At 51.8% G+C, this 12,913-nt stretch overlaps 1 protein-coding gene across 1 annotated transcript; it reads left to right on the top strand.

Moving 5' to 3' along the window:
* Positions 1-2,372: 2,372 nt before the first annotated feature.
* LOC113718218 (uncharacterized) lies at positions 2,373-10,343 on the top strand. The gene is made up of 4 exons (XM_027243133.2): positions 2,373-2,775; positions 3,333-3,430; positions 3,578-6,008; positions 7,201-10,343. The coding sequence occupies exons 1-4, from the start codon at positions 2,373-2,375 to the stop codon at positions 10,341-10,343; spliced, it is 6,075 nt and encodes a 2,024-aa protein (XP_027098934.2).
* The last annotated feature ends 2,570 nt before the right edge of the window (positions 10,344-12,913 follow it).

Raw genomic sequence — 12,913 nt, 5'->3', positions numbered from 1 at the left:
ACCAAGCTTAAAAACAACAAAGGAAAAACCAAAGGAAAAGAAAGAGAGAGAGGGCCGAGTTTGAGAGAGAAGGAAAAGAGGAAATTTCTTCCAAGTTTTCAAGTTTAGCCACTCATCTTGGTTTTGGAGCGTGAAGTAACAACCTTAGCACTTGATTGTGGTAGTTTGATCACTTACAAAGCCTACTTGAAGGTAAGTTATCTCTCTTGGAAGTTAAAGTTTGGTGCTTAAGTCTTGAATCCATGAAAGGTGATGCTTTTGTTGTTTTTATGATCTTATATGATATAGATGGTGATTATATGGAGTTTAATGGTTCATTTTAGTGATATTTTGCTGCTTAAATTTCGGTCAAGCCAAGAGAAATTAGGGCTTCTTGTTATAGGTTTTCTTAGTTGATTTGGTTGGTGATTAGACTTGATAATGGAACTTTTGGTGTGATTATCTCATTTGAATGGTGGGTTCTTAACAAAAGCAGGTTTGGTTATGAAGCCCTAATATCAATGGAAGTTAGTTTAGCTTGGCTAGGGTTTAGTTGGTTAGGGTTTTGAAGTGAGTGCAAAACTAGTGAGATTGGATTCTAGATTGTGGTTGGTGTTTGGTAATTTTTGTGGTAATTTGGGGAGAAATTTTGAACCATTAGTAGGTCTTTTAGGATCTGGTATATGTAGTATTATTTGGTATAAAATTAGTTAGAAACCTTGGATAAGAATCGTAGCAATGGACCATGTGTTTGCAAAGTTCAAAAATCGGCAAAAACTGGAAACAGGGCAGTCCACAAATCCGAACTTGAGTTCCATTTTTCTTTATGCTGTGTGCTGATTCAGAAGTTTCTCAAAACATGAAAGTTGTATCCTCTTAAGTCCTTAATGTGCCTGCAAAATTTCAGGTCAAACGGATCAGTGTATCCCAAGTCATAGCCAAAAGAATCTCTCATGTTTGGAACACTGGATTGTGTTACGTTTTCAAATTTGGCCTCTGGCCATGCTCGGTTCCCCTGGATAACGTCCGAACTGGGTGTTGATCCCTACATAAGAAATGTAGAACTTGGTCTTATCTTAGAAACGGTATAAATTTCATCCAAATCCGAGTTCTGTAGCTCCAGTTATGACGAAAACAAGAACGGTTGTCAGAACTGCCTTTGAATTTGGATAGTTCTGACAGGAAATTTGGACCCGTTTTCCACCCTGCCCGGTATTGATTCAGGTTTTTCCCAAAACATAAAAGTTTTAGTATTATGACATAGTTGTCTAACGCCTTTGGAATTTCTTGATTTGGACTTGTGAGCTGTGAGTTATGGTCCAGCAAACAGACCCTGTCCGTCACCCTAAAATGCAAACTTCTGGTACTGTTTTCCATAATTTCGACCTGCTTCCATTCAGATCTAGATTAAGGTGTCTACATGAAAATTGTAGCCCTCCTTTTATCTTTGGAATGGTACCTCATGAACTTTGATCCGACACTCGTAGCTTCGATTGTGTTCAAAACAGTTTTTGACACCAAAACGGTTATGCTGCCATTTCCGTTTCCGTATGCCGTTTCCGCGCATGCATGTGCCGATTTTGCCGTTTTACTTGTGAGGATGCTCACCTCGGAAACCCCCATGTCCGAGGTGAACTCACCTTATTGAGGATGCTCACCTCGGCAACCCCCATGTCCGAGGTGAACTCACCTCATCCCTCATATGAGCTCATCCATGCCTTGCCATTACCCCCTAAGCTCGGCCACATCCCCAGTCTACCGTGTAGGTGACCTCGGCAACTCCACCTCAGCTGCACGCTGATGATGCCAAGACACCTGACATCATCCGGGATCAGTGCTTTATCTGAAAAGCACTGTCGCACTCAGTGACTACTGCGAAGGACTCCGCGTCACCCTGTCCAGGCGGCTACAGTGTCAGGGTCAGGCCATTTGACGGGGAGCAGAGCCGTAATGTCAGGACATGGGTCCCACCAGCATGAACCCTCCGTCCTGACCTCCACTCTCACCCTATAAATACCCCACACACTCCCAACAAGTAAGAGGACTGTTCATTCTCATATACAATTATCTTTCTCGTTCTCATACTAACTTAATCGTCGGAGTGATACCAGGGGAGAAGCCCCGCCATCCACTTCGGACAAGCAAAGGTACACCACCTCATCTCAGAGAGGACTGATTTAGGTCGGTCTATCTACCCACCAAAAATCACCTCTTCAATTGGCGCCGTCTGTGGGAACGAGACTGCTATTACCAAAATGAGATCCACGCGCTCTAGAAGCGGAAGGGTTCCCTCAACGGGGGCTGGGCAGACCTCGGGAGCTCAGTAAGATCGCATCTCTGAGGAACAAGGGTCCCAAAGGACCCAGCCCAACAACGAAGACGCCATCACCAAGATGGCCGAGTTCGTGTCAGACAACCCCAACATTTTTGAGGAACTAGGAAGATACCTCAAAAGGCAAGGGAAAGAAAAAGCCGAATCTTCCAAGAGGAGACCGACGAAGTCTCCTGAAGTGCCCTCAGGTGAGGACTCCGATGAGGGGCGTCTCTCTCGGAGTACCTCTAGGCGTGCCTCCTCCAAGGCAACCTCTAAAATAGCCTCCATCTCCAAGGCGTTTTCCCGAGGACTGTTGGGAAAACGGGCCGAGGACCCACCTCGGCGCCCCGGAGGCCTAGCTGCTGACTACATGAGGGCTCCGCCCTTCACTGATGACATCAATGGGGAGATGGTGCCCCCAAACTTTAAGCTTCCAAATTTACACACCTATGACGGCCGAGGCGACCCCGAGGATCACCTCCGTGCCTTGAGGGGGACCCCCCCTATTTATAAGGGTTTGGGGGGAATCCGAAGAGGCGGCAAGAATGCGAAAGGACGGCCACGTTCAAATTCAAAACGCCGAGCCTCCCTCTCTCCTCATTAATGCCCCGTCCTTTCAGCTGACACCCTCTGCACGAAACGTCCCACTACTTCACGACGCGACGGTTACCAGTGACCACGTCCTATCAGCTGACCTGCCACGTGTCACGTCCCCGCGTTCCTCGGAGCAGTTTCGGCACTTCGGCTCTTTAGGACTTCGGCCCAAGGAAGCCTAGGTAACTCCCTGGCCCGGAGCTACCGAGGCTTGGGAGGCTTATTGAGGATGCTCACCTCGGCAACCCCCATGTCCGAGGTGAACTCACCTCATCCCTCATATGAGCTCATCCATGCCTTGCCATTACCCCCTAAGCTCGGCCACATCCCCAGTCTACCGTGTAGGTGACTTCGGCAACTCCACCTCAGCTGCACGCTGATGATGCCAAGACACCTGACATCATCCGGGATCAGTGCTTTATCTGAAAAGCACTGTCGCACTCAGTGACTACTGCGAAGGACTCCGCGTCACCCTGTCCAGGCGGCTACAGTGTCAGGGTCAGGCCATCTGACAGGGAGCAGAGCCGTAATGTCAGGACATGGGTCCTACCAGCATGAACCCTCCGTCCTGACCTCCACTCTCACCCTATAAATACCCCACACACTCCCAACAAGTAAGAGGACTGTTCATTCTCATATACAATTATCTTTCTCGTTCTCATACTAACTTAATCGTCGGAGTGATACCAGGGGAGAAGCCCCGCCATCCACTTCGGACAAGCAAAGGTACACCACCTCATCTCAGAGAGGACTGATTTAGGTCGGTCTATCTACCCACCAAAAATCACCTCTTCAATTGGCGCCGTCTGTGGGAACGAGACTGCTATTACCAAAATGAGATCCACACGCTCTAGAAGCGGAAGGGTTCCCTCAACGGGGGCTGGGCAGACCTCGGGAGCTCAGCAAGATCGCATCTCTGAGGAACAAGGGTCCCAAAGGACCCAGCCTAACAACGAAGACGCCATCGCCAAGATGGCCGAGTTTGTGTCAGACAACCCCAACATTTTTGAGGAACTAGGAAGATACCTCAAAAGGCAAGGGAAAGAAAAAGTCGAATCTTCCAAGAGGAGACCGACGAAGTCTCCTGAAATGCCCTCAGGTGAGGACTCCGATGAGGGGCGTCTCTCTCGGAGTACCTCTAGGCGTGCCTCCTCCAAGGCAACCACTAAAATAGCCTCCATCTCCAAGGCGTTTTCCCGAGGACTGTTGGGAAAACGGGCCGAGGACCCACCTCGGCGCCCCGGAGGCCTAGCTGCTGACTACATGAGGGCTCCGCCCTTCACTGATGACATCAATGGGGAGATGGTGCCCCCAAACTTTAAGCTTCCAAATTTACACACCTATGACGGCCGAGGCGACCCCGAGGATCACCTCCGTGCCTTCATCTCCGCTTTCCGCCTCTACTGTGTCCCCGACGCTGTGATTTGTCGAGCTTTCCCCATCTTCTTGCATGGGACGGCCCGAAAGTGGTTCTGGAGTTTAGAACCGGGGTGCATTTCCTCCCTGGATGAACTGATAGACCGGTTCATCCATCGCTTTGTGTCGTCTCGACCAATAACAAAGACTTCAGCTTACCTCTTGAACCTGCAACAGGGTCAGGGCGAGTCACTTCGCTCGTACGCCCAAAGGTTCAACGAGGAAAATGTACAGATACCTGACCAGAACGAGCAGGTAACTATCGCTGCCTTCACCAATGGGTTAGTGGCAGGGATCTTCAACACCGAAATCCATCGGCAGTACCCCCATACACTTCGGGAGCTCTGGGAAAGAGTGGACCAGGGAATCCGAAGTGAAGATGTAAATCGCATGAAGCGAGAAGCTTGGCATCTCGTACGGGGCAAGATCCCCGGAGGAGGAGACACAGGCCGAGGTGAACAAGGCCCAAGTGGCACTTCAAACCAACTCCGAGACCGCCGGAGTGTCTTCGATCGAATCGTAAACGGCAGGTCGTCCACCTCGGACGCCGAGCTGACACCCCTCAATTCGAGCCGGACCCATGTCCTGGCTATGATGAGGCAGAATCACCTCGGCCGCAACCCTCCCGAAATTCCGGGGAGGAGAGATAAGAGGAACTCAAACCTCTATTGTGCCTATCATCGGGATGTTGGGCACGAGACCGAAGACTGTAATGATCTGAAGCGAGAGATCGAGAATTTGATCCGGCAAGGATACCTGAAGCAGTTCGTCCGCAAGGATGGAGGCTTCAACCGAAGCGTCTCCCACCGGGAGAACCGGGGCCCCCGCCGAGACGACCGACGGGACACGAACATGCATTGCCGGGGTCCCGAAGACCGTAGGGAGGACAAGCAGCCCCCACGCGATGGATCACCGGGCTACGGCCCCAACATCGCTGGGGTGATCAACACCATCGCGGGAGGACCAACGGGAGGAGACAGCCAGAACTCCCGAAAGCGGACCTACCGCCAGGCCGAGATGGAGGTGGCCGAGCCGAGCTCTCGGCTGTCCGAGGTCATCACCTATGGCCCCGCTGACCCCGTTCCTGCGGCCTCCAGCAATCACGAGGCTCTTGTGATTGAAGTCCTCACCAATAACTACGTAGTCAAAAAGGTCTATGTTGACCCCGGAAGCTCGGTAGACGTCTTGTATTACCGAACTTTCGAAAGTTTGAAGCTGACCAGGGAGCAACTCACTCCTGTCAGAACTCCCCTCGTGGGATTCGGGGGACACGTCGTCCACCCGGAGGGCATGTTGACCCTGATGGTAACAATCGGGCGTCATCCACGCTGCCGAACTGTGCCTGTCAGTTTTGCGGTGGTCAAAGCAGACTCCCCCTACAATATGCTGATAGGCCGGCCCACGCTCAATGCCTTGAGAGCCGTATACTCCACCTACCACCTGAGCTTTAAATTCCTAACACCTGCGGGGGTGGCCGAGGTAAGCAGTGATGTGGGCGCCGCCCGGGAGTGCTGCCTCGCCACCATTCAAGCAGCAGTCACACCTCGACCATCACCGAGGTCGGAAGAAAAGAGGCCAGCGGTCCTCTCCATAGACTGCATCGACCCTCAGAAGGCAGGAGAGCCCAACAGGCTGGAGCCTGGGGATGAGGTGGAACTGGTGGTCTTGGATGAAGCGAAACTTGACCAAGTGGTTGTTATTCTTGGTTTTGATGATCACAAAAGTTCGTTTATACTGACCAAGATTGATCAGGCCTAATGGAACAAGGAAAGCATATGTTTGATTGACTCCAGTCTACGATGCTTTGGATGTGGCAATCAAGATTGAAATAATATAAACGAATTTAGTCATTGTTTTGTTCCGATCAAAGATACTGTCTTTTAAGTATGTCTTGTTTGTCATTCTTGGTACTTTGAAATGTTTACCTAACCTCCTTCAAATACAAGTGTTTTTGTCTATCCAAGAATCAGGTTCAAATATGTCATGAAATGCAAGACAACCAAAATGAGAAGCAAAAACAGGACAATCAGGTCGGACGGCCGAAAGGAAACTGTCGGACGTCCGGAAGGATCGGACGCACACCTCGGACGCATATCAACCAGATCGGACGTCCGAAAAATTCCAAGATAACTTGCTAACTCTCTGCCTACGATCGGACGCTGTGCTGTCGGACGACAAAAATCTCATCGGACGTCCGAACTTCAACTTGGCGATTTTCGGACGTTTGGTTCGGACGATGATTTGATCGTCGGACGTCCGAAAGCCCCAACGGCTAGCTGACCCTTCATCTGCCTTCTATCCGTTGGAAGCTTTAATGAAGCCCATTTTTTGTTCCCCTTTAAAAGCAAACTGTTCTGAACGAAGGAAGGACTTTTGCACACTTTGTTTACAAGATCTCAAGAGATATTTTAGCTAGAAAATACTCTCCAAAGCAAGATTTGTTTTAAAGTGGTGTGAATTTCTGGTGAGCATTTCTTTTGTGACTGAAAGGATCTTTAGTGTAGCTTTGTTGAGGGTTTTTTTCTGAGTGATTGTAAAACTTCTTAGCTTGACTAAGTGAGGCTTAGGGCAAGGAAGAAGTGCTCCCTTCATTGTACATCTAGTTGATCTTCTTTCATCTAAGAGAAGTTGCTCTTCCTAGTGTGTGGTCTTCAAGTTTGAGGATAGCTTGGTAGACACTTGGTTTGATTCCCTAATTTACTTTTCTGTTTAATAAAATTCTCATTGCTTGTCTATACTTGTGTTTCTGATCAATATTGCTCTTGTCTTCTAATCTACTTGATTGATCATTACTAGAAAAGAAGGTAAATTTTTATTAAAGAAAAAGTGCATAAATTTGGTTAAGTTTTTAATCAACCCAATTCACCCCCACTCTTGGTTGTCGTTGGGACTTACAGTGGTTCAAGTAGGGGCTGGACTCCCCTCACCCCTGAAAGAAGAAATGATCTCCCTGATCAAAGACCACCGAGACGTCTTCGCGTGGTCCGCGGATGAAGTGGTCGGAGTGCCACCCGAGCTCATGACTCACCAATTCAACGTTGACCCACAGGCCCGACCTGTGCGACAGAAGCGAAGGCACTTCGGCCCCGAACGTAGCAAGGCCATATCGGATGAGGTCGACAAGCTCTTGCCGGCCAAAATGATCCACGAGGTCCAATATCCCACCTGGCTGTCCAATCCAGTCATGGTCAAAAAGGACCCCGGTGGATGGAGAATGTGTGTAGACTTCACCGACCTCAACAAGGCCTGCCCCAAAGATTGCTATCCTCTGCCGAGGATAGACGCCCTCGTCGACACGGCGATGGGGTATGAAGTCCTCTGCTTCCTAGATGCCTTCAAAGGGTATCATCAAATAGGAATGAGTGAGGAGGACCAAGAGAAAACGGCGTTCTACACCGACCGAGGTACCTACTGTTACACTACCATGCCCTTCGGGCTAAAAAACGTCGGGGCGACCTACCAAAGACTGATCAACCGGCTCTTCAAGAATCAGATCGGCCGCAATGTGGAGGCCTATGTGGATGACATCCTCGTCAAAAGTCTCGCCACTTCATCCTTTCTGTCAGATGTGAGGGAAGTCTTCGGTGTCCTGCGAGACTCGAAAATGAAGCTGAATCCCAAGAAGTGCGTCTTCGGTGTCACCTCGGGAAAATTTTTAGGGTATCTGGTTTCCCATCGGGGAATCGAGGCCAACCCTGACAAGGTCAAGGCCATTCAGGACATGTCTCCACCTCGGAACATCCGAGAAGTCGAACGGCTGAATGGACGCCTGGCCGCGCTGAATCGTTTCCTGTCCCAATCAGCTGAGAAAGCTCTGCCCTTCTTTAAGGTGCTCAAGAAGGCTGATCAGTTTGCCTGGACGGAAGAGTGCCAGGCTGCTTTCGACAAGCTGAAGCAATACCTCCATCACCTACCAACTCTCGCTTCACCTCGGCCCGAGGAGAAGCTCTACCTCTACCTCTCCGCAGCCGACGAGGCTGTCAGCGCTGTTCTTATCCGGGATGAGGGCACCCAAGTGCCCGTTTACTACGTCAGCCGAGCTCTCCGAGGGCCGGAGACTCGATACACTCAAGTGGAAAAACAGGTGTTGGGGCTAGTCCACGCCGCTCGGCGGCTGAAACCCTATTTCTTGGCTCACCCCATATCCGTCAGGACCGACCAGCCTCTCCGACAGATACTGGTTCGACCCGAGGCCTCCGGGCGCCTCACTAAGTGGGCCGCCGAGCGCACCGCCATAAAAGCTCAAGCCTTAGCCGACTTCTTGGCCGAGCTCACCTTCACGGAAGGTCCAGAGTCCACCTCTGCCTTTGCCGAGGTGAGCACCCCAACCCTGTGGACATTGTATGTAGATGGATCCTCTAATGGGGATGGCAGCGGAGCTGGACTGCTCCTGGAAGGACCTCAGGGAGAAGTGTGCTCTTACGCCCTCCGATTTGGCTTCCCAGCCACCAATAACGAAGCCGAGTACGAGGCCTTAATTGCTGGACTCCAGCTGGCTCGCAGGCCCGGCGCCCAGCAAATCCACGTCCGCAGTGACTCCCAACTTGTTGTACGCCAAGTTCTTGGTGAATACGAGGCTAAGGATGAGACCATGCAACGGTACCTCTCCAAAGTTCACCAACTCACCGCGTACTTCGAGTCCTTCGAAATCCAAAGAATACCCCGGTCCCAGAATAAGCGAGCCGATGCCTTATCCCGGCTGGCTTCTACGTCATTCTCTGACCTCAACAAAACTGTCTTAGTGGAAGTCCTGAGTGAACCAGGATACGTGGAAGAGGTGGCCTGCCCCGTGCACTCTGAAGAAACCTGGATGACCCTGTTCATCCTTTTCCTGAGTCACGGAGCCCTTCCCGAAGACCGAGCCGAGGCGAGAAAAATACAACGCAAGGCGGCTCGGTACGCTCTCCGCGATGGAGAGCTGTACAAACGCTCATACCTCGGCCCCTGGCTGAGGTGTGTCACTCCCGAGACGGGATGCCACGTCCTCCACGAGATCCACGAGGGCTTGTGTGGAGCTCACGTCGGCCACAGAATGCTAGCCAAGAAGGCTTTGCTTCTTGGATATTTCTGGCCTTCAGTTCGGCAAGACGCCCAGGACCTCGTTGTCGGCTGTACTTCCTGCCAAGTCCACGCACCCGAGCACCACCAGCCCGCAAACTTCATGGTTCCCATCACTTCACCATGGCCGTTTGAGCAATGGGGGACAGACATCATAGGTCATTTCCCCAGATCCGTCGGGGGTTATACCTTCCAGGTAACCGCTGTGGATTACTTCACCAAGTGGGTTGAGGCCGAACCTCTGAGGACCATCACCGGGCTGGCCATTCAAAAATTCTTTTGGAAATGCATCGTCTACCGCTTCGGCATACCTCAGGTCATCATCTCGGATAATGGAAGACAATTTGCCGAGAACCCCTTTAAAACTTGGTGCACAAACCTTGGCATCAAACAACACTTCACTTCGGTGGGCCACCCCCAGGCCAACGGTCAAGCAGAAAATTTCAACCGAACTCTCTTGCATGGCCTCAAGACCCGACTACACCGAGCTGGAACATCTTGGGTCGAAGAACTCCCCAGTGTCCTTTGGTCTTATCGGACCACGCCGAGGTCAGCCACGCAAGAGACCCCCTTCTCTCTGACATATGGAGCCGAGGCTGTCATCCCTGCCGAGATCCTTACCCCTAGCCCTCGGTTAGCAGCCTATGCAGCCGAGGTGAACGACGAAGAGAGGCAGTTGGATCTCGACCTTGTCGATGAGCGAAGGGACCTCGCCTCAGCCCGGATAGCTTCCTACAAGAACACACTGGCACACTATTACAATGCCCGCGTCAGACACCGTAGATTCCAGCCTGGAGACTTGGTTCTGAGGAAAAACTCGGTCAGCCGAGCTGAACCGCAAGGAAAATTATGCCCGAAATGGGAAGGCCCTTACCGAGTTGTGGAGTCTGACCTTAAAGGATATTGTAAACTTAGTTACCGAGATGGCTCACTAGTGCCGAGGTCTTGGCACGCCGAGAACCTCAAAATGTATTATGCTTGAATTTTAAATCAAGTTATGACTTCGGATCTTATGTTATTTTTCAACATCGGAATTACGCTATTAAAAAATAAAGGGGGACAAGCAAGGGACGAAGTCAAAGCGAGAAATTAAAGTGCTGAGATGAAAAAAAATAGGCTTTCATTCAACAAAAAAGAGCGTTACCAAAAAATACAAGGCCGAGGTCGGAATGCTACTAAGCACTCTCCACCTCGGCCATCCCTTTAAAGCCCACGAGCCTAGACCTCCGTCTCGGCTCCATTCCCCGTCTCGGCCCCATCCTGGGCAGCCTTCTCTCCGGACTCTCCTCCGCCGGGGTGGAGTTCTTCTCCATGCTCCTCGCCGATGTCCCCTCCGGCTTCGTCTTCCCCAGCTTCTTCACCTTCCTCGAACACTTCGTCGAGTTCGGACAGCCACTTGTTGAACTCGTTCTGGACTTCGGCCAAGTTCCTTCCGGCCTGGAGGCCCTCGGCCATCCGGTCGCACAACTCCTTGGAGTCCTCATTGTAGCTATCATTGTCTTTCAACGACTCCAAGGCTTCGGAGGAGAGGTGGGCTGCGGCCGCGTCCACACCCGACGTGAAGCCGAACATGAAGTTTGGTGTGAGCAGTTGGCCGAGATCCTTGGTGAAGGCCTCAGACCTCCGAAATGCTTCCACTGCCGAGGCCCCAACGCTGTTGAGGGCTTGCTCATGAGACTTCTTAACCTCGTCCCCCCTCTTCTGCTCTTCTTCGAGGGCTGATCTGAGACTATTCATTGTAACCTCGGCCTCCTCACCCTTAGCTTCGGCCTCCTTAAGCTGTCTCTGGAGCTCGGCCTTCTCAGACTCGGACACCGCCAATTTCTTCTCCAACTTGGAGATCTGATTTTGCAGCTTGCCGGTGTCCTGCTCCTCGACCAGAGCACAGTACCGGTGTGTCATCTCGGCCACAAAGGCTGAGGTGGAAGCTGTGCTCACCATGAGGCTTTGAACCATCTCAGCCGGGGACAGCTTCTTCATAAACTCCAAATCCCTTAGCAGGGGGGAGTGCATTACTAGCTCTTGGGCAACCCGAGGTTGGCTGCACCTGTCGTTGACCGAAAGCTTCCAGTTCGGACACCAGTGCCCGCCGGGGTGTGTCCTCTCCTCCCCGGAAAACACCGGGGGGCTATGGAAACGATTCCATAGCGAGGTCCCTGAGACTAGGTTGGCCGGGGGTTTCAACTGCTTGCCTCGGCCATGAGGAGGTGGAAGTGCCGTGATGACTCCAAGGGGAACCCCCTCTGGCACGAACGAGGTGGACCCCGTAGCTGCGGTTGCCGAGCTGCTTTGGCCAGCCGTGGTGGGAGTGCTTTTAGCCGCCGAAGTCTTAGCTGCTGGTCCTTGAGGTTTCTTCTTTGGCGGAGGTGCCGATGTCTCGTCAGAGGTCTTCCTCTTCTTCCTCTTGGCCACTTCGGACGAGCCCGATACGACGATGTCGGACAGTTTAGTCACTGCACAAGAAACAAATATTATCATATGCCTTAGCCGAAGTGAAAGCAAAGTTATTAAAGAAAATTACAAGGAATCTTAAGTTTGGTGGAGGTGAAGGGAGTTTTATCAGGACTGAGCAAAGCTCGGCTGATTCCCCCGTCAACTAGCACGGCTTCGGGGTAGTCCAGACTGTATATCCGAAGTCCCGACCCCATCAGCTTCTGGAAGTCCTCCTCCTTGGCATCCCCAGCGGAGGGATCGACCTTCGCTTTAATTGGCCTCCACCAGAAGCCCCTGGGGAAGTCCACTTCGGACACAAAGAAGAAGTCGCGCTTCCAATTCTTGATCGAGCTGGGAGAACCAGTCACCAACTTCGGAATGGCATTGTTCCGATTGCCAACATAAAACCATCCCTTATCTGTCCCGTGCGACCTGAGGGTATAGCATCGGCGGAAGAGGTCGACAGAGGGAGTCACCTCCTGATGTCGGCACAGCAGCTCGAACCCTACAATGATGCGGATCGCGTTCGGGGTGAGCTGGGTAATCCTCACGAAGAAGTGACGGAGCAAGTCCTTGAAGAACCTCGATGTGGGCATCCTCAGCCCGGCCTCTAACTGTTGGACATAGATGGCCACCATGCCCAAAGGGGGCTTCTCGGCTGAGTCATCTGCCCGGGGCGGTATAATCACGTACCCCGACCGGAAGGGGTACTTGTTTATCACCCTCACGGCCCTATCTCTTCCGATACGACTTCTAAACTTCGGCATCTTGCCGAAGTCGATGTTGGCTGTGTCCTTGGGAGCGACAGGCTCCAGTGCGTCCTCGTCGTGCGGTATCTCGACGCCGAGCTCCTCGTTATAGTCCACCTCGGAACCGCCCTCGCTCATCTCGGACGACTCCAACTCCGAGGCTGCCTCGCTGGTTCCCGCCTCGGTTGATCCCTCCTCAGAACTCGGGGTCGACCCTTCCGAGCTGGACGTCGTCGCTTCTTCCCCAGGATCCGGCCTCACCTCGGTCTGGTAGCTCGGAATCACGGTCTCTTTATGGGTCTTAGCCGTTCTGGCCATGGGTGAAAGACGAGATAAGAAAGAAGAGGGATACTTACTATTGCCTACGGAA

This window comes from Coffea arabica, chromosome 11e, assembly GCF_036785885.1.
Source record: "Coffea arabica cultivar ET-39 chromosome 11e, Coffea Arabica ET-39 HiFi, whole genome shotgun sequence".
Taxonomy (NCBI): Eukaryota; Viridiplantae; Streptophyta; class Magnoliopsida; order Gentianales; family Rubiaceae; genus Coffea; species Coffea arabica.
The sequence above is the reverse complement of the archived record's forward strand: the minus strand, read 5'-3'. Positions and strand labels throughout refer to the sequence as shown.